The sequence below is a fragment of the Triturus cristatus genome, chromosome 7 (genome assembly GCF_964204655.1).
Source record: "Triturus cristatus chromosome 7, aTriCri1.1, whole genome shotgun sequence".
NCBI lineage: Eukaryota > Metazoa > Chordata > Amphibia > Caudata > Salamandridae > Triturus > Triturus cristatus.
This window is the reverse complement of record NC_140590.1, coordinates 1,702,921,811-1,702,947,169: the sequence shown is the minus strand read 5'-3', so window position 1 is coordinate 1,702,947,169 and position 25,359 is coordinate 1,702,921,811. Positions and strand designations below refer to the sequence as shown.

Sequence of the window (25,359 nt, the reverse complement as noted above, 5' to 3'; positions counted from 1 at the left end):
ATGCACCTGAGTTATTGCTTCTACATATATTTTGGGAATGCAGTCTTTATTTGCTCTAAAGTGATTATCATATACTTTTGATGAGTTTTTCAATTTTACTATGGAGTATTTTGATCATAGTTGCTCTTTAGTCATGATTTGTTTAGACTTATGTATTTTTGAGTAGCCACTTCAACACGAGTTGCTGTTTCCACATGTGCTTTTTAGTAGTTGTGCCTTTCAATTTAGAAATGTGGTTTTAGATGGTTTTGCTTTCAATTGAGATATGCAGTGCTTCAATGATAGTTTTGTTTTTCAGTTATGATATACAGTTGCTATTTGCTTTGCAAGGATTTCATTTTTGCAGTTAAGAGATGCAGTGCTTCATTCATAGCTGTGCCTTTAGTTAAGAGATTTTGTTTCTGACATATGTGAATGGTGATGATCGAGGGTCATGGGGTGCAATGTAGTGAATGAGCCACTTTTGTGGTCTGACACCCTATGATGACCCACAACCACCACTATTTTGTACTGACTTAAGTGTGTTATGTTACCTTAGCCTTAATGTAGGATGGGTTTGCATATGCCTGCTTGTCTTCTGCCTTTTAGTGGAATAGTCTTTCCAAGAAAAGAAGGTATGGGATGTTGAGGTGCAGTGTTGTGGGTGGTGGTGCACACATGTGCTCAATGTTGTATACTGAGGGATTAAGTGTATAATGTTATTTGGGTTAGGTGAATTATGACTTTGACCTATTGGCTTTGACGTGGTCTAATGTCATTCTGCCTTCTGACTTTACCTTGCTTCAAACGTTTCTGTGTACAGTGGTGCTTGTAAGTTGTGTGGATGAGAATTATAGGTGCTCCTTTGACATGATTTCATTTCATCCTTGCTTTTCTGATTCTATCTTGCTTTGGGCCTTTGTGTGCATGGCTTAACTTACTCCATTTTCATGCTGAAGCCATTATCTGTGCCTGCACGAAGAAGAGGGCATGTTTTGCTTTCCTCCTGTCTTTACTGACTAGAGAGAACTGGTTCTTATCAGAGGAATGTACATGGTCTGTCTTGTAGTCATAGCAAGGGCCTGATCAACCGTTGCTCTGACCTTGAAGCAGGCTGGTGCGGGCTCTCATGAGAACTAGGGGGCGGGGCTTGCTAGAAGCTTCGCGGTGTTTGAATGTGTATTAAAAAGGGGAGTCTACACTGGCCTGGTGGAAGTTCATCAGTGGAGCAGACGTGCTGTCACGCAAGAGTGGAGGCTGGTCTCACTTCTGAGCTTTCGCCCGGTTCAAGCAATGGACTCCCCTTGAACGAAGTGGGGTGAAATGATGGAGCAGTAGGTGAGGTGTCTCTGCTACTAACTGTCTCTTGATTCTTTACTGATTCTTTCCTTTCCTTCTTATTTTCTGATTCTTATATCCATACATATATATATTTCTACATATATATTTGCCTTGATTGTGTTTCAATCATACTATTGATATGTTAGAGTCTGCTATGATAGGTGCATTTGGCTTACTGTGTGATGCTATTTACTAATAAATACATCCCAGATATACCAATTCGTCTTTTCCTTGTAGCAGGAGGTGTGGACTCTTCTTGGCCAAGTATTATGTTGTAGAAGGATGGGTGAATTCCCTTCTAGCAGGTAATTGTGTTATAGGAAGTTGTGCTCCTGACAAGTGATGCGCAAATTATTGTTTTCTTGCCTTGCCTTTGGGGGAGTGTTGAAAGTTTGCCCACCTTAGGAAGTGTGGTGTATATGTTATATTCCATAAGTTTGGAACTGATATTCTCTCCCTGGGAAAGTGACGGTACATTCCTTGGTCCAGGGGAGATCTAAATTTGTCATTACAGGGGCATATCTGCTCTTGCAGATATGCCCTCACCTGTGGTATAATACACCCTGCCTTAGGGTTTTGAGGCCTGCTAGAGGGGTGACGTACCTATGCCTTCAGGCAGTGCTGGTAAGCATGGCACCCAGGCATGGTGCCATGTTAACTTTGTCATGTTCTCCCTCACAGGGGCATGCAAGCTACAAGGGCAGTGGCATGGGTTCCTTCCCAAAAAAAGTCAGCACTTTTTATTGCAAAAACCTAAGCTAATGCGGTCAACGCATTTTGGCACCAAGCCTTCCACCAAACCAGCATACTCCAGTGTTTCTTTGATTAAAAAGAGTCAGTTCTCTACTTCAGTCAACAGATAGACTGCAACCATATGTCTTCACAAAAGTCTTTATTAGGTCAGCATTTTTACTTTCGCCATCTTGTTTTGATCACTTTTCTTTTCAATTTAATTCCAAATAATCAAGTTGTAATTTCTCTAAATTCACATGTTGGTGTGTCATTATTTGACAATTCAGCTTCAATGGGTTAAAAGTTTCTGTGCTTGAATTAAAGAAGCAAAGAAATCCATTGTGTGCAATATCATACAGTTTTAAACAGCCACATAATTTGCACATTCTCAGACATCAAAAAAGTATGTAAATCATGTCTATTTGTGTTTTTTCTCTAGAATTTCATCAAACTATGTCCTGTGCCACATTATTTGTTGTTCATCATAGTAATTATCCCCGCCCCACAACTGGAATGCACACTAACAAAAATGAGATTTACAACATTTGCACGTAATGCACAAGATATATTATGTATCTCTATATTTACTTAAAGTGCTCTAAAAGATTTCAAGGGTAGTGCATATTTTCAATTCTGCTCATTCTAAAACCCATTGCATAATCTATTAGTGACTGCACATATCACAATATTGATATTAATACCTGCATTTATGAAAATTGAATCATGTTGGGGTACTTGTAGGATATGGTAAATGCATTAAAAATATGAAAGATAATGAAGAGATCTGAAAATATCCAATAAAAATGTGATTTTTGATCTTATCCATAATAGGTATGAAGACCTAGTGCATATTCCCATGGTTAATGCACATAGTTCACTTGTTATCTAAATACCATGATAGACTTAAAGTGCATCCTATTAAAGAGTTATTAGAGTGCATTCAAGAATATGAATTAATGTAGAATTGTAAAGTGCTATGGGGCATCTTAAGTGCATCATAAAATCCAAAACACATGAGGCTCATACTACATACATGCCAATAGACCAGATTCAGGTAGGAGAATCACGCTTTTGAAGCAAGAAATTTGTTTTAATTTGGAAGTATCCTGTCTAAAGTTGCCTCTGCTTCAAAAACCCTCAATGGAGGAGATACTACATTCTCCCTATTATTATTTTTTATATCTCCACTTTCCTCTTTTAAATTGTTGGCATGTATTATACAAGCTTCATATTTCAAAAAGAAATTCTAATATTCAACGTGCTCCATTGACTACTCTCACTTGAAAAAGCCATGGAAAATCTTCAACAACATTTTGAACATTCCTATTACACCAGATGATAATATATTCCATTGAGTAGTGCTTAATTAATGTTATGATTGTTAAATATTATTCATATTAAAGTATTTTAAAAAGTGATGGATGGAATGCTTGAATTAATCTCAGCTGCTGGAAATTACTCGGGACCGCATCTCAGTCCATCGTTAAGTTACACACCGTGCAACCTCAGTTTCAGAGTCAAGACTGGTTTGCATATGTTGGGTCCAATCTAAGGTGGCATGATGTGAAAAATAACGATGGACTGGTATGCGGTCCCGAGTAATTTCCAGCAGCTAAGATTAATTCAAGCAATCCATGTACAAATAAGTCTGTTCTTAAAAATCTGAATCATAGTAAGTCAGGATCTGTCTGACCTCATGAATATTGATGAGGCAAGTCACAAACAAATTGTGACTATTTAACATTTGATACCATCACAGGGATGGTTCCCTCCTAGGGCCCACAGACAACCATGTTTGTGACTGCATTTAAAAAAAGTAAACTTTTTTTTTAAATGCAGCCTGTTTTCCTTAAACTTTAAAGTTAAAAGTTTACTTTTGTTTTAAAGTTTGCATTTGGCACTTTTTATACCAAACACAAATATGAAGGGATCCCTTTCCATTTGTGTATGGGTTACCACCCCAAGTTGGGGGTCAATACTTTAAATGGTTTTCGACCACTACTTCAGTCCTAACCCATTGATTCGCAGGTATAGGAATTGCTATTTTTGGGAAGCTTCCAAATAGCAATTCCTTATCTATTTCTAAGCCCATTTTAGCAGTCAGTAAAAATGTAACATACTCCTAAAATAGGTATAGTACTTTGCTACAAGAAGTTTTTTGATCGCAAACTCCTAATCGGAGTGTTTGTAACAGAAAATCTACTTTTTGCACATGAGCCCATGCTCTCTTTTTGCCAGCTCACAGGGCTTCAACAGCTATCCTTAAATCACAAAATAGAGAGTGCATGAAGATAAGCCTATTGTGTAGGAAATTATCTGTGCCATTTCCCTGTCTCTTTGATTATGCCTGTCCAAGGGCAGGCAATGCCATAAGCCTTCTTTCTTTTGTTAGCCACTCATGCAAGAGTGATTTGCATCAGGTCACTAAGCAGTACGGTGTTGACACACCAGGGGCACAGTTAACACCATAGCTATGAAGAGCTGAACTCTACATAATAAACTATTGCAACAAATTAGGTAAATGACCACTAGTGTGGCTGCGGCCTATGAGCATGTGTGGGAGCAGGTGACCCAGCATATGATAGTAGATTATGTAAGGTGCTGCGCTCTGGATATGTTTACAGAATGTACACTGTGACTAGGTTTGGTGATAAGTATAGGGAATTTTAGGTAGATCAAGGTTTGTGACTGGTGAATGTGCAGCTTGCTTTACGTGGACATTGTCTTAGGACTTGACAGTCTGCTTGAGAGTGTAGACTTCCATGGCAGGTAAGTGCAGTGGCAAAGGTTCAGCAATTTACAGCACTCACCTCCCATCCCCACTACTTACATGACAGAAATGGCCAGTTCCATGCTACTAGGGTTCTGGTCAATGCAATCAGCTGGCGTGGTCACCACCTCAAGAGAAAAGGAATCCTCGCTAAGGATGGGTAGTTTGTTGTAGCGCAGAGTTAGCTGCAGAGCAAAGGAAAAAGCAACAGAGAAATCCAAAGTTCACGTGTGGAGGTAACAAACAGTCAAAGCACACTTCTGTAAACCGAGGGATCTACAGACATTGCAACTCTAGGCACAAAGTTTACATCTCTATCTGACTGTGATGATCAACTTTAGGTTTCTTTTTCAAAAGGAGATCAATTTTTCAGAAGTCTATGAATGTAAACACTGTGTCTAGCCTGGACAACAGGTTTGCAGAAGCAGCCAATTTTGAGAATGGTCATTAGGTGTGGCTAGAGACAGCTTTAGCTGATCATTAAAGCTAATGTCATTAAACCAGCATTGGCAAAGCCAACAGGTCTCACTTTTCTCAAACATGCAATGGCAAAAGTAATAGGTCAGTTTTTTTTAGTGAGGAGTAGTGCATGGTGAAGGTTGAATGATTTTTTGTGTGATGTTGCCAGCTGTCCTGGAAAGAAAATACCAAAAACGCTGAAACGTTTGGTCTACAGCGATATGTAAACTGGCAGAAAGGCCACATAGTTGATCAGACTTTAGTAGCAGAGTTAAGTTGTACCATCAAACAAGAGTGTTATAAAAATGAGTTTGAAGATGGCGTTTGAGTTGGTGAACTTAAAAGGCATAAACAGAAAAACATATATTTCATAGTGGATACTTTTGACAAGGGGCTAGTACAGTACTTTCAATGCAGCTGTATGAAGCTTACGTGTGTGCACGATTTTACTTTGTGAACAAACAAATTGTAAATCCGACAACATTGAATAATGCGGGGAGGAGCCAAGATGGCGACCGGGACGGCAGCGTAGACTCCCGGCTCCGTGAACCTCCGCATCCCGCACGGATATCCTGCCTGAGATCCTCAACCTGTGCTACGTGGTCGTGTTTCTGAAGGAGAGGGGCTCCCGACTGTGTGACTCCGAGGTTTCTAGCTGTGCCATCGCCGGAGAAAATTGCATCTGAACTTTGCGGCCTGTGCGGCCTTGGGGCCGGGACATCGAGTGGACGCCGTGGCCGGGTGGCAGTGCGACAACAGCGGCCGGTGGTGACTGGGTGGAGTCGGCCCACCGGAGTGGTGCCAAACTCGGCCTACATTTCGGCGTGGTCACTTCCACTGCCCAGCGTAGCTGACCGAGTGCATGACCGGGGGTGCAAATCTTAGATCCTCCGGTGACTGCCCCTGCCTTGCTGTTGAGCTGCCCGGCCGCCGTCCGTATCCTGCCCCGATCATTGCGGGCCGCCCCCGGATTTCTACGGGAGCTGGTCCGTGGTGGGGACGACTGTTGCCCGTGACCACGGATAGTTTTTTTGCCTGCCCCCGGAACCCGGTCACCCGCGACGTGGACATCGCGACGCTTGTCCCGGGGTCCCGGCCCCGGTGAGGGTCGGGCATACTTGGCGGCCATCTTGGGTCGATGAAGCCTACCATCCTGTCCGCTGGGCCGCAGCGGGCCTGTGAGCGTAAGATTTTTGGGAGTGTGGCGGCGAGATCACAGAGAGCTGAGCTGGGGTACGGTGACCTCCTCGAGGCTCTTGGTACTCTTCACTCCTCCTTGGTTCATGGTTTCGTGATCTTGGGGAGTAAGCTCGATGGTGTGGCGTCGGGGTTGGGGCAGTGGCGGCCCGCCTGTCTGCACGAACACAGAGTCTACCCACACCGCGCGCAGGAGGACGCTGTGGCGGCCACCCCTGAGGTTAGTACACGACTGGACGCCCCGGCCAGTATGCTACAGTGTGTTCGACCTTCTGAGGGCCTGATCTGTCCCGGAGGCGTTGGACCTGAGTGGGAAGTGGTGGCCTCGTCCCGTGCATGCCCTCCTGCGACCCAGAGACAACTCCAGCAACTAATGTCGGCTTTGGCTGCTTCTGCCTTCCTGAACCTTGCGTGCAGTGCAGATCCTAGGGCAGCACTGGGAAGCCTGTTTCCTCACGCGGCGGACTGTGTTGATGCTCAGAGACTTCCACCCCACCTGTGTGCGTCGCTTCTCTGTCGTTGTTGGACATTCCTCTGCCTAGGAACATTGGGTATGGTGCTGGGTCGAGGGGTTGGCATGGGCAGAATTCCACAGAGTGGTCAGGGATGAGGCTGCCCCCTCGGGGGTGGTCGCCTAGTGGACGGGCGGGCTTGAGGTGGTGTGCTCTCCTGACATGGCTACTGGCACAATAGGGGCATAATGCTCCCCATCGTGGTTTGAGAAGATTGTTTTTGTGCTGTTCCTTGTTCACTTTAGGGGAACCTTACCGTGCGGGAGGGAGAAGCCAGGGGTCTGTTATGAAGGCCCTCCTCCAGTTTATAAACACTTTCTCTACCCCCCCGTCTGGTGGGGGTTCTTTCCTACTTCTTTTTCCCTATTCTTCTACATTTCGGGTCTGGTTCCAGGGCGACAGGCACACTGCTGGGGGGGGGGGCCGTACTCATCTGCAGAGGTGCAGGGTGGGGGGTTGGGGGAGGGGATTCTGTATTATTTCATCTTTTTTTCCATGGCCTCCTTTTTCTTCTCTGATTCTTTTTGTTTTTCTTTTTCTGGGATCAGCGTGATACACCTCCTTTTGCTATGCCTTGTTGCCGTTCCATGTGTTCACAACTTCCGGGGTGCTCTTGGGGAGTTCTGGCGGGGGACTGCGGGCGCAACTGTATACTATGTTTTTCCCCATCCTGATGTTCTTGTGCTTGCGCCATTGACCGAATAGATTGCTGTAAATCGCTAACGTTCATTACTCTGCATATCCGTGATCGTTGTTTAAAATTGCTTGTCACCTGATCCTTCTGCCTTGTTTCATCATAAAATGAAAACCTCTTTCTCCTGGTGCCCTACTTACGCTGTTCACAGTATTAGCAGTATGATTTTGCTCCCCGAAGTGCTGCCTGTGTTTATACTTGTCGTTATTGCTATGCTTGCTTAGCGGCCGGCCCTGGGGGGTTGTAGGCCCATACTTGTTCTTATTGAACTGTCAATAAAGGTTTTCAAAAAAAAAAAAAAACAAAAAAAAAAAACATTGAATAATGCCAGTTAAGAAATAAACTTACAAGGCTCATTAGTAAATAGCCAATGCCTAACCCTGACATAAAGCCAACCACAGGGCCGGACTGGCCATAGCGGGCACCAGGCAATCCCCCGGTTTTGGGCCCCTGGGGCCGTTTTTGTTACAGGGCGTTTTTTGCAGCATAGCTGCAAAATCGGCCCTGTAACAAAATCGGCAGAAAACCGGCCCTGGCAAAGAGCTCGGTGGCACCCCCAACCCCCCCGGGGGGGAGGGGGCAGCCGAGCACTTTGTCAGGGCCAGTTTTGGTTCCCAGTCCAGCCCTGGCCAACCAGGACATTCATCGTCATCCTGTCAGTAAATGTATCACTGAACACACACAGACTCCGAATGACAAACTACATGTCAAGTTGCTTCTGTAGCCTAGCAAAAGTACTAATTGGGCACCATCAGCCAATGGGAAAACAAATGAGTGACTGTAACCATTGAGCCTGCTAGCACAATGACGGGCTGCTGAAAGAAGGCCCTTCATCATCTAAAGTCAGCAATGTGTGCGCGTCAGCTCAAAATGCCGTGGCACTGATGGACAGCCCATCCAAGCAATGGAAACCAATGAAAGCCAATGGCTGGAGAATACTGACCAAAGGCCCGCCCTCACTGTATTATTTCCTACTTCTACTTTTTTTAAAATATTGATAACATGAGTTCTCCAAAACTGCTAAAACTCCCTTCAGTGAGACCTAAAAAAAAGAAAAAGTAGAATAGAGAGAGGGGATTTAGCTCTCTCTAGGTGTGCCACTTCCCAGGAAGGGTGGAAAGCATGGTGAAATGGATCGGGTATTCTAAAGTGTCCATAATATTCACCACCCTTGACCAGGAGTAACACATACATTATATTGTGCACCACCAACTCCCACCTTTTTTAACAATACCAGCCACAGGTTTCAATAAAGTTTAGGTCCCTAGTGGCTAGGTATTTTTTATAATTTATGTTCACTATCTCACTGATACTTCCACTCCTATCTTTTAGTAATATAGCCCACACCTTCCAGAAAGTGCTCCCACTTCTCCGTTAGTTTCAGCACGACCCGTCTCGCAGCGGGGTGGGAAGAACCTGATGATGAAGCATGCCACCAAGGAACCTTTTGGTGGGTGAGGCTTATTTTAAGAAAAGTAAATCTTTTCCCCTAAGGAATACTACTATATCTGGAAGGATATCAGTTTAAGCTTTCCAGTATTTTCTTGTCTACATATGCTGTGTCCTGCGTGTCACGGAGATGATCGCGATGATCTGCCACCTCAGCTCACGTAAATTAGTAGTTACTTAGTAATAGTTAGTGAGGGGGTGCTGCTTTGAGGGCAGTCCTACAGTCGCCCACACCCATCCCTCACAGGCAACCCTGCTAATTAAAAGGCGATGGCTACTTGTGTCCTCATTTAATTTACTGCCAAAACTCAGTTGCACTGTCATATCCACACATGAAGACCCCCCCCTGCCCCCCCCCCGGGGTGACAAGCCATGCTCTACAAGACCCATTGATTGATTTCCCCAAAGCAGGCCTGTGTCTATGACATTACAATGGCGACAATTACCTGAATTTAAAATGACTCAAATGATGCCTGCTTGGGCCGATGGCGCATACACTATGGCCGCATGACATCCCTTCTCTCCCCATGAACCTGACATGATGGTGGGGAAGGTTGCGATACACTTGTGTGCCTCGAAGCCCTGGACTTGACTCAGAAGGGCATAATTGTGCCCGTGCTCTGTATCTCTATCTGGGACACTGGAGGCCCTAAACATTGAACAGGTGCAGCAGCAAGGCAGTAAATACACAGACTTTGATGTGCACCTTCAAAACCTTTTCAAATTGGTTGTCACCGGTGTGCCTGTCTAGGACATAGTTACTTGTGTAAGGCTGGGCTGCTCCAAATAACAATGGCCTACTAGCATACAGCTGCATCTCAATACATGAGAAACAGACCGTAGTCTGTAAGTGACCGCAGCAGGCCCATCAGGATTCCGATGGAGATATCACATAAGTGCGAATGATGTCAGAACTCACATATTCATTCACACTTCTACCTATACATTCCTCTAAATGATTTAAGCACTCACTCCAGAGATATGTTTGTTTCCTACATGTCACTTTGCCTAATGGTACATGTTCTGAAAGCGTTGAAAGCTTGTACTACTCTGGGCAACTAAATTTAGTCTGCAGCAAATGGAAGATTGCACTTGCTGCCTTCTGTGAGACAGAGAAGCCTGCTTTGCTGCTGCCATGATGTAACCATTCTTTGGGAAAGCAAAGCTTGAACTGCTGCTGCCAAATTTGCACCTATCCTGCAATGGCGAAAGCTTGTGTTTTTTCTCCCCAAGTTACAACTCTCCTGTGATGGACGGAAGCTTGCACGTGCTTAAAGCTTACCTGTGCTATAAAAAAAGGGAGGGTGTTTCCACTGATTTTGTCCCATTTTATGGAAAAAACAAAGGATATTTTAAATGCATGTGCATAAAATGCCCAGGCCAGTCAGAAGCTTTAGTGGGACCAGAGTCTAAAACTAAACTACTTGCAGGGTCCTGACCCAGAGACCTTGGGTTCAACCCTGGCTTCCCAGCTTGACCAAACTGTGCAACTCTGGGCAATTAGTCCTCTTCGCTCTGCCTCCATTTCTGTGAGCATCACGTATGACATCACATTTGACAGCACCTTTAATTAATTCATGCCAGGATGCACACGTCACAAAAACCTCTCTTATATATGGTTTCATACACAAAAATGTTGCTCCATCTATAATAACAATAAAGGACTTGTTTAGGAGACACAAGACAACCAACTTGCCTCTGTGATCACTAATAAAATTGGCAACAAGCCAAAGGGGGAAAGAAAGCGATAACCATCCAGGATCTTAATTGCACAATGTTTAATCAGGAAACCTAGTTTCAATCCCAGCTTCCCAGCTAGACCTTACTTTGTGACATTAGGCAATTACTTTTTTTCTCTGCACCTACTTTACAGCGATCATCACGCATGAGAGCACCTTGAAAATACTCCAGTTCAGAGACGCACTGTCACAAATCTCTCTTGTATATGTTTTAATACACCATAATGTTGCTCCATAGGCCTATATAGAGTAAACAAAATGACTGACTTGCTTCTTGAGTCATTTTTTTACTTATCAGGGCAAAATGGATGTGGTCTGCTAATTCTAATAAAGGCCCCTCAGTGCTGTGATATATTCTAATGTGCTTTAATGAGTAAATCCAAACCACACTTTAATTTAAAAGTTTGTACCTCACCTAAATAAAAGAGTGGCAGGCAGCAAGTTGGCATGGCTTGTTTAATAGCACTAAGTTGACTACAATGCCCCCTGGGAAACATGCCACAGCCTCAACAACAGCACACTGTGAGGCCTCTTCAAGGAGTGTGTCCAATGCAGATATGCCCCAACTAACCCCTCTTTTGATGGTCTTTCACAATATTTCATGTGATATAGCTATAGTTTTTGGGCAAAACACCTGACCCCGAGGGAAAAACTTTGAGCTCTGAAAAATGGTGACAGAAAAGAGAAATAAGGTCTGTTTCATGACCCTTCTGTTTTTAATCTTGTGGTTGTGAGACACCAGTAAAAACCATGTTTAGCTCAACCACGTATACTTTTAATATGGTTCTGACAGTTTAACAAAGGGATATTTTTGAATTAAGGGACATAACCTTACCCAAACTAGGGATACCATAACTAAAAGCCTGTACAATCAGTGAAATACATTACTCTCGGATGCTTCCCAGTACTAGATGTGTAACCAGATGATGAAGCATTCCACACTGAACACTAGGTAAGTGAGGGTTCATCATCCAATGTGAGTACATGAATGTATGGTAATTCCACAAGAGGTTTGGCTTTTTCTTCTTTTTCAACTTCTTTTATGTGTGTTTACAGAAATCATACAACAGTCTAAACGCCTCATGTTCCCTCTTTTGTTTGTTGCCTATCTGTGCTGTGTCTGTCCTGTGTAGGTGAGTGAATTGTGATGTCCCTCTGCTGCTGCCCCCTGTCCTTTATTTGTTCATTGCGTTAGGGAAGGTTGGGCGGCACCTTTATTATGTTGTGAAGCTCTGTTCAACATTTCCCACTACACAAAAGGCAAGAAGCTTTGCTTTGTCAATGCTTGCTTTAATGCGTGTTGTGAATGAACTCTAACATAATTTGTTCGTAGAGTTTCCATTTGGTGTTGCGCAGGAAATAAGCAGTTTTTGAGGCTGTCTAATCAACTTTATAAAAATTTTATAAATACCTGAAAAGTTATTCCATGTTATGTTTAATATTGTCTGCCAATCCTGGCATTTTAGCCAACATCATTTTGCTTGCTGGAATTTTGAGGCCATAAGGAAAGTGTTAAAAAGCAAAACTACAAGCCCCACAATGCAACATGCTATTGGCAGGAAAGACAGGAATGGCTGATGGCACCAAGCCATAATGCCACTTTGCAGACTTACAAAAACATTTAGGGGCCGATTCCGATGGCCGGTCGGACAGCTGTCCGTAGCCTTACCCTGCGACCAACACGTACCCGGAGCCGGTCCATCCTGTATAGGAAGTACGATGTGCATAACTGCCAAAAACCCGACCGACACGTAGGCTGTGAATCAAGCCCCATTCTCCGTCCGAGCCGTAACTCCCAAAGAGGAACCGTGTCGCCCGGAAGCAGTATCCATAGCAGTTTCCGGCATGACAAGTACGATGCGTACTTCCTGCGCGCCGGACGGGTCGTCACGTATGGGACGTCACAGCATCCGGAAAACAAGCATATCAGCTTGCAGCGGGTACGAGACGGAGCAACAAGCAGCGTGTATGACACGAACACATCATGAATCCCATCGCGCAGGTGATACCAGTACTCTACATCTATGACCAGCTCAGAAACCGACGCCGACGGCGCAGACGGTATGTCAGACACCTACCACATAAACAAACGAAACGTACCCGCAAAATGGCACACACACACAGGGGATCCATATCCTGGCCACTAACAACAGCCCACCATAGGGGTTGCATGGCCAGCACCACTAACACCCCCACCCATAGGGGGCCTGTTGCCCATCACCCCTGCCACCCCCACTCATATGGTTTATGTTGCCCATCACCCCTGCCACCACCACTCACACGGGACCTGTTGCCCATCACCCCTGCCACCCCCACTCACAGGGCTGATGTTGCCCATCACCCCTGCCACCCCCACTCACAGGGGACCTGTTGCCCATCACCCCTAACACCCCCACTCACAGGGGACCTATTGCCCATCACCCCTGCCACCCCCACTCACAGGGCTTATGTTGCCCATCACCCCTGCCACCCCCACTCACAGGGGACCTGTTGCCCATCACCCCTGCCACCGCCACTCACAGGGGACCTGTTGCACATCACCCCTGATACCCCCACTCACAGGGGACCTGTTGCCCATCACCCCTGCCACCCCCACTCACAGGGGACCTGTTGCCCATCACCCCTGCCACCGCCACTCACAGGGGAGCTGTTGCCCATCACCCCTGCCACCACCACTCACAGGGGACCTGTTGACCATTACCCCTGCCACCCCCACTCACAGGGGACCTGTTGCCCATCACCCCTGCCACCCCCACTCACAGGGCTTATGTTTCCCATCACCCCTGCCACCCCCACTCATAGGGCTTATGTTGCCCACCCCCCTGCCACCCCCACTCACAGGGGACCTGTTGCCCATCACCCCTGCCACCCCCACTCACAGGGCTTATATTGCCCATCACCCCTGCCACCCCCACTCATAGGGCTTATGTTGCCCATCACCCCTGCCACCCCTACTCACAGTGGACTTGTTGCCCATCACCCCTGCCACCCCCACTCACAGGGTTTATGTTGCCCATCACCCCTGCCACCCCCACTCACAGGGGACCTGTTGCCCATCACCCCTGCCACCCCCACTCACAGGGGACCTGTTGGCCATTACCCCTGCCACCCCCAGCCATAGGATGGGTGATGCGCAACACATCCAGCATACGCAAACATCAGGTATGTCCGCAAAATACATCCCCCACGACATCATGACAACAGTGTGTAGTCTGTGACAAGTGCCCTCAACAGTGAATATGGCTACGAGCATACAATGTAAGTAACAGCACATGTGTGACCAACACATGAGTGTGACATACACAAGGCAAGCATCACCATAGTACTGTGGCAATGTAAAAAGAACACCCCCTCACTGTGTAGAACAGAAGTCAAGTGGGGGCTCACAAAATGCAGCAGATGTGGAGCATTGTGGTGATGGGGATCAAACCCCCCTCAACACAGTGACCAAAAGGTAAGTGTCATCATGGTCAAAGCTGCAAATAACAAACAGCATGTATGATCCCTGCTCGCAACACATCAAACACTTCTGGGGGAAAATAGGGTTGTGTCCCATACACACAGAGATGTGCTGAGGCAAACAGTGCTGTGAAAACATAACACTCTCGGCCATGTGCAGACAAGCACCACACATGAGGACTGACAATGCACACAGCGTACAATGACACAACAGCAGAAGTGACCAACACTGAGCATGCACACATCTCGAAAATAGACACACCAACCAAAAGAACATGTGTAGACTGTAGGTGTCAGCTCACTAACTCACATTCCATGCCAGCAATGGCACCCAACAACCAGGATGAATGTGCACAATGAAGTGAAATGACTCATAGGGACAGCATGCAAAATCACAGAAACAGCATCCAGACCAAGGCCCACAACAGCAATACCAATGCACTGGTGCAGATGCACAAACACAAACAGGCAAACTCACACTGCACATCCGACACAACATGTGTGTGTGTGTCACAGTATCCACAGGCAACTACACAACACATGAGAGGGGCTGAACCACAGTGACACAGATGTGGACACAGTGCCATACAAAGGTAAACCATCATTGGGACACCCTCAGTGGGCAATCAGGCGTTGGGAGATGAGAGGAAGCACAACAGACACATGTGACACTAGCTGGAATGAACACCAACTAACACAGCAAGAGACTGACACACAACAGCACAATCCCCAGGGACAAGACATTGGTGTGACACAAGCATGCATTATACCTCCACTGTGATGACAAAGGCAGATGTCATACAAACTGGGAAACCCAGACATGTGTCCTGTGCCACAAACGTACATCACACATACACATACACAAATCACTCAGCATGGCCCCTCATCCATGGACAAACAGGAGCTAGGGGACCATCCATGCAAACAATCACATCAGTCCACCATCAACACCACACACCTGAAATGCAACAATGTGTATCTGTGAAGCCCACATGGACAGGTGACATTGCACATGCACCCATGACAAACACAGGAATGTTGGCAGGAACGAAGGTGCACACACACATCACACAAGGACTGTTTACAACCCTGGGGAATGACAGACACACTGCACAGTATGCGATACATAGCCATGACCTCAAAGCTCATGTGACCTTCACAATTCCTGCCACAGTCCCAGGACTATGCAGATGCCAAGGAGGAACACAAGGCATCCATGCTGACACCTACCAGCATCGCTGCCGTGAACCCGACAAGTGTGAGCAGTCACACACACATATAAATGTCTCAATCACTGAAAACTACCACCTAGGGACAACTACATGATATTGCGAACAAACAAGTGCCTTGAGGAACCCTCACTGTGTCCCATCTGTGTCTGACAATATCATCAACACTCTGAACTGACAAATCACAATGATGATACACCAATTAACAGTAGTGAGTCATGCACCCACACATCTGGTAGCCCATTGGAAAAGTAGTGGGATGAACCCAGTACCACTCAGCAATCATCAACAACAGGAACATATCAAGGGAACACTGTCTGTGTATGAACAGGGATGTGGACACACACACATGCACATACAACACACACCATGGGCCCAGGGCATGTCACTGGACAACACACTAACTTGAGGGGACATAACTCTTGTGGGAGCCCAGCTGTGCCAAACATATTCACCGCAAGTCCCACTCACATCTGCAGAACACTTGGTCAGTCAGCCATCAGTTACCGCACAATGAAGGCTCTGGTCACAACAGCCTGGGTACGGAAGTCACCCCTAAGTCAGCTGCACATACCCCAAACATATGTCTAGCAAGTTGCACAGAAGACCCAGTTTCTCCTATTACAATGATGCCCACACCTGTAGGGCCAGTAGTGATGAGCATGAAGTATGTGGAAGTGACAATTTTGACAATGGGAAGCACATCACATGTGCAGGGGTGCAAGCCACAGATGTGACCATGGCAATTAAATGCTCACAGAGAGATGTACACAAATAGTTTATCCAGACACACCCAGGTAGCTGCAAAGGATGAAATGGATACCCACCAGAATAGGATACATATCTCATGGACCACAGGGAGTACCTCACATCAACACATCAGTATGCAACATTGTAAACCAAGCATTACAGGTGCAAGGGCATCTAAAACAACCTCAACATGATGTACAGCTAAATCAAGTTCACAATGACAAAGTAAAAAGCTTTATTCAGCATATGAAAAGTGAAACGTCTGTTCCAACAAAAGGCCAATGGCCAGTCCATGTCCAAAGGGCAAGGAGTGAACTAGAGTCACAAATTCAGAATATGAAATTCGAAACGTCTGTGCAACCAAAAGGCCAATGGCCAGTCCATGTCAAATTGCCAAGGAGTGAACTAGAGTGACAACTATCACACCTTGCTTGCCTGCACTGCTACGGACCGGGGTCATCCCCTCGGAGGGGCATACATGGGGGCAGGCCAGGCACCGCAGGGACAGGATCAGGGCACAGCAGAAGGAGGCAGGGAAGAGGAGGGGGATGCAGGCGAGACACTTGCAACTGCAGTGGAGATGACTGAAGTGGTGGGTGCTGTCACAACTGTGGGGCACAAGTCAGATGGGGCGGGTGCCGGCACAACTCCAGTGGGCAGGTCAGATGGAGTGGATTGGCTCACCACTGCAGTGCCCAAGTCAGACGGGGTGGGCGTGGACTCCAAAGCAGTGCCTACATCCATGGGAGCGGAATGGGGGACAGGTGAGGTCTGAGGGCAGGGGGTGGTGACACGGTCCCCACATCAGTGGCAGCAACTGTCTGACCAGGTGTGGAGGAGCAAGTGCTAGGGGGGGATGGCCTTAGCATTTTGGGGATGGTGTATCTGTGTGTGGGGGAACCCAGGGCAGGGAGTGGCGGGGGAACCTCTGGAGTGGTGGCCTGGGGGATGGAGGACAGAGACATTGCCTTGGAGCTGCGTGCTGGCGGGGGGGGGGGGTCTTGCTCTTCTTGTGCCGGGGGGACTTGCGGGTGGGCGTCTCGGTCTGAGTGCGCCTGGGGGAGGGTGTCCGGGTGTGAAGGGCACTCCCTTCTGTGTGTGGGGACTTCCTCTTCCCCTTGTAATCAGGATCTGCTGGGTCGGTGGGGAAGAGGCCACGGTCACAGAGGAAGAGCTTCTGGGGGGATGGGGTTGCAGGTGAGGCAAGGGAAGGGGGCTGGGAGGGAGAGGTCTCGGAAGACTGTGGAGTGGTTGTGGATGACTGTGTGTGTGTCAGCAAACCAGCCCCTGTGAGTGTGGAATCAGTCCCCTGCGCTTGCTTGTGTGCACGTCTAGTCCTTGGTTTGGGGGTTTCTGTGCTTTGGACAGGTTGTGTGCTAGGAATTGTGGGTGCTGCAGGGGTAGGAGGGGTGTGGGACTGTTGGAGGAGTGACACTGCTGCCATCAGGGAGGAGGCCACGGACTGGTTGGTCCTCTGTAGGGCAGACATGCCCGAGGAAATGCCCTCCATGAATGACACCAGTTGTGTCAACAGACCTGTGTGTGCATGGAGGACCTTCAACATCGACGTCTGCCCCACATGCATCTGTATAAGTAGGTCCACAGACTCTTCACTCAGGGCAGCAGGGGACACAGGGGCAGGGGGTGCGGTGCGTGGCACAAAGAGACATGCTCACGAACACGGGAGCCCACAGGGACCTCTGGGATAGGAGCCGATGGGAGGGGGGTGGTGGTGGTGGTGGTGGTGGCGGAGACAGCCACACTAGCTGGGGTTTGGTGGCTGCTGACACCCGCCTCCACAGGGGAGTCATCCTCAGAGCTGCTGTGGCCTTCAGCTGGGGGGGATGGTGCTGAAGACTCCTCTGTGTGGCTCAAATCGCCCTCCGTGACACTGGGTCCACCTGACTCCTCTCCTTCTGTCCCTGTAAGGCTCTGTGGCTCCTCCTGTTCTGTGGAGCTGTCTCCTCCTGTGGCCGTGGATGTATCTGGATAGGAATAGGAAGTAAGAGAACAACATCAGTCACCTGCACCGACTGCACACACCACAGTGAGTACATCACATCACAGGGCATCATCAGCTGAACACAGCTCAAAGTGCCAACTCTGTTTATAATAAGACAATTGTCATTTCAAACATCAACCATGGCACACATATCCCTCCTTGACTTGCACACATATGTCTGTTGCATGTTGGATGCTAATACCCCAATGTGCCAACATGCACCACCCACACATTAGTTGTACATGCAAGTGAACATGTAGGAGTATGTCACTAGACCCACAGCACATCTCTTGCGACTGACTCAGCACAGGTGTCCGGATGAAGGTATGGGCAGAGACTCATTTCACATGCTTGGGATGCATGCCAGTAACACACACTATGATGTACTCATGTCCTGATGGGCAAGGCCACACTGGGGTGCATGGTGCACACTTGAACACAACGCAGGCTCACTCATAGCAAGTTCAATGCCATGGCACTGGGATGCCCTGTAAGTCAGTCAACAGTGTCTCCTGTCACAGGGGCAGGGCATCCAGACAACAACAATATGCACTGATTCACAATCCTAGCTCAAGGGCAAACATGACTCTTCAGATGACCGGCGCACTTACCCATCCCATGCAAACAACATATCCAGGACCCAGAAGACCCCACATCATGAAAATCAGACATATGAGTCTCAGCAATCACAAATCCATGTACATTAACACATCACAGTCTGCCATGCATATAACCCAGCTGCATGAGGGACACAGTTGCATACACGATTGTGCGCTGTCAGATGATCACACAGGTCTTGTCTCCCACAGTCACATTGCAGATGTCATGCTGACCCTTGGAATCATGGACAACCCAGTTGTACGTAGCAGCAAGCCACACCCTAATGACACAGAGGCACACACCTGAGGGCACATGTCACGAAGCACAACCTGCAATTTCACACACTGGAGTAGGATTACAGAGTGTTTCTGAATGCCCTTGAGGGGGCAGGACTAAGTGAAACAGTGTTTTGCCCCGGACAGTAGTCAGGTGGCTAAGCAATTGTGGCATACTTGCTATACCTACGCCTGATGCCCAAAAATTGGAGTACCCTGCTGCATGGTTTTGTATTGAATACCCCAGAAACATGTTGCGAGTCAGACCAGCAATTGGTACACATCTCAAGGGCACACACAGTTCACATGTCAGATCTCAGGCATCGTGTTAACAATTGACCCACCCATGACACACACAACAGAGTCACGGGAACTGATGCTGACTGGTACCTAATACATAGCTGACTGCAGGGACACAGTTCCCTAGTGACACAATCAAAAGACTGTAGGGGCCACACCTGTGGAACAGATGAGGAGGGTGCATCACACAGATGAGGGACCTGATTTTGGGACTACAAGACCTACGTAATGTGGAAGTGTGACCCGGACAAAAGACTGCTATTTGCATGTCAGACATAGTACACAGATCAGGCATGGACTTACCCCCTTCCTGCTGCTGTCTGGCCTTCAGCTGCCTATCCAGGTCCGGGAAGACCACCGCCAGTATCCGGAGCATGTGGGGAGTCAGGGTCCGGTGTCTGCCCCTCCTGCGTGGAGGTGACAGCTTCAGCTGGACTCTAGCTATCCTCCGGGTCCAGCCCCGAAGGTCCTGCCACCTCTTCTGGCAGTTGAGGATGCGGCGCTTGTAGACCCCCACAGAACGAACAGCCCGGGCGATGGTCAGCCAGATCTCCTGCTTCTGGTGGGCATCAACCTGTGAGGAGGACAAAGTGAAAAGTACATTAACACACATGCCCCAGATTTGTGCAGCACACAATTAGATATACATGTCATCATAACAAAGGGAAAATAATTACACAGGTAGTGCAACCCTGGGGAATGAAAACTCACATGCATGTCTGACATGTTAACAATGCATGGATAGTTTAAGCTGGCAAAAATGCACTTTAGCAGCAGGAAAATTATTCAGTACATGTTCCTACACACTTTGGGGGATGAAAGTAGTCAGTGAGAATGCTTGCCACTGGTGTACACACTGCTAGTACTGCTAGTCAGACAACATGCTTAATTAGGAAGCCAGTGGACAGCACACTCACCTGCTCCCCTGGTGTCCCATAGAGCTTTCTGTACTCTGGAAGGAGCCCGTCCAGCAGGGCCTGGTTCTCCTCCTCAGTGAAGGCTGGGGCCCTCTCCAGTGTACGTGCCATAGCAGGAGCCAGAGGATGCAGAGAGCAGCAGTGGTAGCAGGGATGTGATCCAGTAGCATGTAGTGCAGGCAAGTGAGCTCCCTGGGGTCCAGCCAGCCTTATATCTGTGCTGCAGAGGCAGACTCTGTGCCATGTGTCCAAAGTGATAGGTCCAACACGGTTGCATTCTATGAATCTGGCCAATCCATGTAAAAGTACGACTCGTACACACCTTCCGCATCGTTCAAATCTTCACCTTCATGGAACACTTGAAATTGCAACATTGTTGTAGGCATCCAACCGAATTTCCAGTGCACAACTCGTACAAGTTTTGAATCCGCATCCGTCTCCATGAAAGTCCTGAGCCAATGGGTGTGCCCGGCTCGTTCAACTGACTGTACAACGCGTATTTTGTATGTGCACATGCACCCGTCTCCATACGATTCAATGGCCAAGGCGTACGCCTGTCTCGGACCATGCCTGTCAGACACGTATGCATGATAGTCACCCGCATCGAACCTCATTGCATTCAATGACAAGGCGTACGCACGGCTCGGACATGACCTGTGCAATGTGTACGCATTGTCACCCGCGTCAGACCTCATTGCATTGAATGACAAGGCGTACGCACGGCTCAGACATGACCCGTGCAATGCGTACGCATTGTCACCCGCGTCGGACCTCATTGCATTCAATGACAAGGCGTACGCACGGTTTGGACATGACCCGTGCAATGCGTACGCATTGTCACCCGCGTCGGACCTCATTGCATTCAATGACAAGGCGAACGCACAGCTCAGACATGACCCGTGCAATGCGTACGCATTGTCACCCGCGTCGGACCTCATTGCATTCAATGACAAGGCGTACGCACGGCTCGGACATGACCCATGCAATGCGTACGCATTGTCACCCGCGTCAGACCGCATTAGTGTGACTATTAGACGGATGCAACACACATATACTCGCCATGCACACCTGCACACACCTGCCACACTATAGCATTTGCCACACAGTGTCCCATGGCATGTGAGGCTGCATTCCCTAGGTGTTTGAGGGAGCCACAGCTTTTTTTTTGTCTGGCACTTTGTGCAGCCAATCCCATGCTGTTATCTTGTACATGGGGGCTGAGTCCTTTGTGTGTTATGCACATTAGCACTGTGATGTGCAATTGTACAGTAATGGGCATGAGTGAAGGCCACAGTGTCAGGTTGGATATGTTTGGGGCATGTCACATACACCCTGAGTCCTGGGGGTGATGGCATGTATGTCACAGTGAGACCTGTAGCCCCAATACTGATGTGCACCCACAGTCTGTGTGCATGTTGTGTCTCAGATGTGTCTGATCACATGTTACCAATGGGTGACAGTCTCCACATCCATGTGGTATATGCATCAACCTTAATGGGGTGTGTGTCTAAGAGACGTACATGTAGGGCCGGCATGAACAACAGTGGCCACTACCTGTGGGACTTACGCTTGCCTTGTGGTGTGTACGTGCTACGCCATGTCCATTGCTGTGTTGATGTGGCAATACAGAGAGCCTGGGTTTCTGCATGGCAAAGGTCTGTGATGCCTGGGAGACAGGAGGCTTCAATTGTCACTGGGGTGTGTTTTTTTAACGTTGCAGCAGCACATAGGTTGGGTGACACAGCCAGATGGTTGGCCCATTGCACTACATGGGGCTCATGTGGACATGTGGAATTGAGATGTGAGGTGGTGGTCTTGTAGGTGACATATGTGTCCATGCCCAATAGCACACACCTCAGTACATTGTGTAATGTCATGAACTAGCATGTGAGAGTGATCGTGGTCATGGCCACATGGGGGGATGTACTGACAATCTTCCTTTTTGCATCTCTGGACTGCAGGGCACCAGCTGTGCATCGTCCGTTCCCAGACCTTGCAACCATGCAGGAACGCGACAGCATCAGACGGTACCGCTTCACCAGGCCACTGATTGAGGAGTTGGCGGAGCATTTGGCGCCACATCTGCTACCTGGCCGGACATACCCTACAGCACTGACCCCAGAGGTGAAGGTGATGGCAGCCCTGCACTTCTTTGCTACTGGTACCTTCCAGTACACTGTGGCTACTGCTGGTGGGATGTCACTAACGAATTTTAGTCGGGTGCTACGCGATGTCTTGGAGGGGATGTTGCAATTCCTCAACCTGTATATCAAGTTCCCGAGCCAAGATGAACTCCCTGAAATTAAGGATGCCTTTTATACACTGGGGAGGATGCCAAACGTCATTGGATCCATTGACGGGACACATGTTGCCCTGATGCCACCACAGGCACATGAGCAGGCATACTGTAACAGGAAGCACTACCATTCGATCAATGCTCTGGTGGTCTGTCTTGCTGACATGTTGATCACACATGTCTGTGCACGGTTCCCTGGTTCGACGCACGATGCCTACATAATGAGGAGTAGTCACATTGCAACGCTGATGTCATAGATGCCAGCTCAGCGTGCCTGGCTTGTCGGTGTGTACTGACTGTTTCTCATTGTGTGTGTTTGTCAGTGTTGTATTCCGCACTCCTACCAAACTCATCTACTTGTTCATTTTTGTGTGTGTAGGTGACTCCGGATACCCCAACATGCCGTGGTTGCTGACACCCCTCAGGAACCCTGTGACACCAGCCGAGCTGCGCTACAATGAGGCACATGGCCGGAGCAGGAGGGTGATTGAGCGGACATTTGGCCTCCTGAAAAGCCCCTTTCGCTGCCTGGACAAGACCGGAGGGGCCCTCCCATATGAGCCTGCAAAGGTGTGCAAAATAATACTGGTCTGCTGCATGCTACACAACATGGCGGTGCGGAAGGAGGTGCCTCTCATCCTGGATGAGGATGACGACGAGCAACGTCCGGCACCTGTGGAGGATCCCGGCCTGGGCCAAGATGCCAGTGATGATGAAGATGATGGTGACGTCCGCAACCAGCTCATCAACAACTTCTTCACCTGAAAGTGAGTTTACAGGGTTGTTATGTGAATGTATGGAGGTAGCCAGGAATGTGTTGAGCCAGCTCTGTTGCTGTCTGAGTGTGTCTGTGTGCCACTTGACTGGATGCGTACTGTGATGTGTCCATTCAGGTGGTGTGTACTCCACAATAGGGTAGTACTGCTAACTAGTGTTTGTGTAGGTGTTTTGGCAACATGTTTTGTGCATGTGTATTGCATTTCTCTCCTGTTCGTCTATGCTTTTGACTGTATCTTATCTGTCCTTCCCAGTGTCCTTTGCCTGTTGTGTGGTCAACACTGACCCCCAACACCCAGAAGCCAACACCAGTGTGGAAGTTGACAATTCCCATCAACTGATGTACCACACATCCCTGGACTTCGATTCTCCAAAACATTGTGAGCGTGTGTCCACTGTTACGTAGAATTACCGTGCAACTATTGTGGAATAAACGTGTTGCTGATGTGTAATGAACCTGTGCTACGCTTTTTTATGTGCGTTGTTTGTCTTCCCACATCTGAGTGATATCTGCTTACCTCACCTGTGGACTTGTTACCACTGACTGGGGTTGGTTTTGTGTCTGTGCATGCCAATGTGTTTCAGGTCAACATCATTGTGTGTGATGAGTCACATGGCCATGGTGAGTATGTTTTGTGTTGCCATAGTGGTGTGTCTCCCTCACATGTGTCACATCCCCATGACTGACATACGTTGGTCACATTGTTGCAGTATTTGGCATGCACTGTGTTGTGTAGCAGATCGACTTCGCCATGAACATGACAAGTTTGAATCACACCAGAGGCAAGTATGGTGTACTGGTGAGTTTATTTACAAACATGTGTGAGTGAGGTGCACAGGATGGTGGGTGCTGTACAGTGGTTTGGGAATCCAAAGTTCACATTGGAGTTGGAAGTGCTGGTAGATGAAATGTCCAGAGTAAAGTCCACAGTCGTCTGCTACATTGGCCCAACATGAACCCTCCATGTCATGTGGGCGAGTTGTGTGCGATTGGACAAAGTGAACGGGTTGCCCCCAAAGAACATTGTCCAGAACAGGTTTGGAGGCCCTGGGGATGTGCTGGGACATTTGCCTCTCACATGTCCTTCTTCGGACGACCCCTCTTCTTCCAGGGGGGGGATCCTCATGTGCAGGCCTCTGCAGTACAGGGGACTCTCCGCCAGAGTCCTCCTTCCTCCCTGTGGCACTGGCAGATGGTGTTGAGACAGATGTTGTGGGCACGCAGGGGGGTGTGGACAGGTTGGTGTTGATCTGGCGGAGGCATTGTAGTATGTCCCGATGCACCGCAGTAAGGGCATCCCACTTTGCCTCCATGCGGGCATGGTGGGCGACCTGCTCGTGTTGGATGTCCTTGAGGATCCCCACTACCTGGCCAAATCCTCCGGTGCTATCCTGGTACGCATCTAAGATGCGTGCCAGTTGGGGGTCATCATGCAGTCCAGACCCCTCTGCGAGGCGTGCCCTGTGCCTCCCACCCCTCCCAGCACCCCTCTCCACACGGGCAGGACCAGCGGTGGTACGCACAGGTGACCCTGGGACCCCTTGAGTGGTGTTGCTGGTGGTGTTGGGTGTAGCTTCCGGTGGTCCTGTGTCCCTGTGCTGTGGGTGTTGATTGCCCTTGGTCTGTCCGTGTTGGCGGGGATGCCCTGTCGGTGTCCAGATGCTGGAGGCGTGGGTACAGGGGGGCAGATGTTGCTGTTGCTGGTGCTGCATGATGGCTCACACCGGAGGGGCCAGGTTGGTCGTCGTCATACGAAGAGGACAGTGATAGAGTCAGACCAGAGAGCTCAGTGTCCAACAGAGTCTGGGACTGGGTATCCTCGTCATTTGGCACTGGGTGCCCAGCACGACCTGTGTTTGGAAGAGACACACAATGTGATTT

At 48.3% G+C, this 25,359-nt stretch overlaps 1 protein-coding gene across 1 annotated transcript in view; it reads right to left on the bottom strand.

The window, feature by feature from the left end:
- Positions 1-25,359, bottom strand: part of LOC146812814 (alpha-2-macroglobulin-like protein 1) — an 848,867-nt gene that overhangs the window by 119,836 nt on the left and 703,672 nt on the right. The window contains exon 31 of the mRNA XM_085615205.1: positions 4,883-5,007. Coding sequence (XP_085471331.1) covers positions 4,883-5,007 — 125 coding nt within the window. The remainder of the gene's footprint in view (positions 1-4,882; positions 5,008-25,359) is intronic.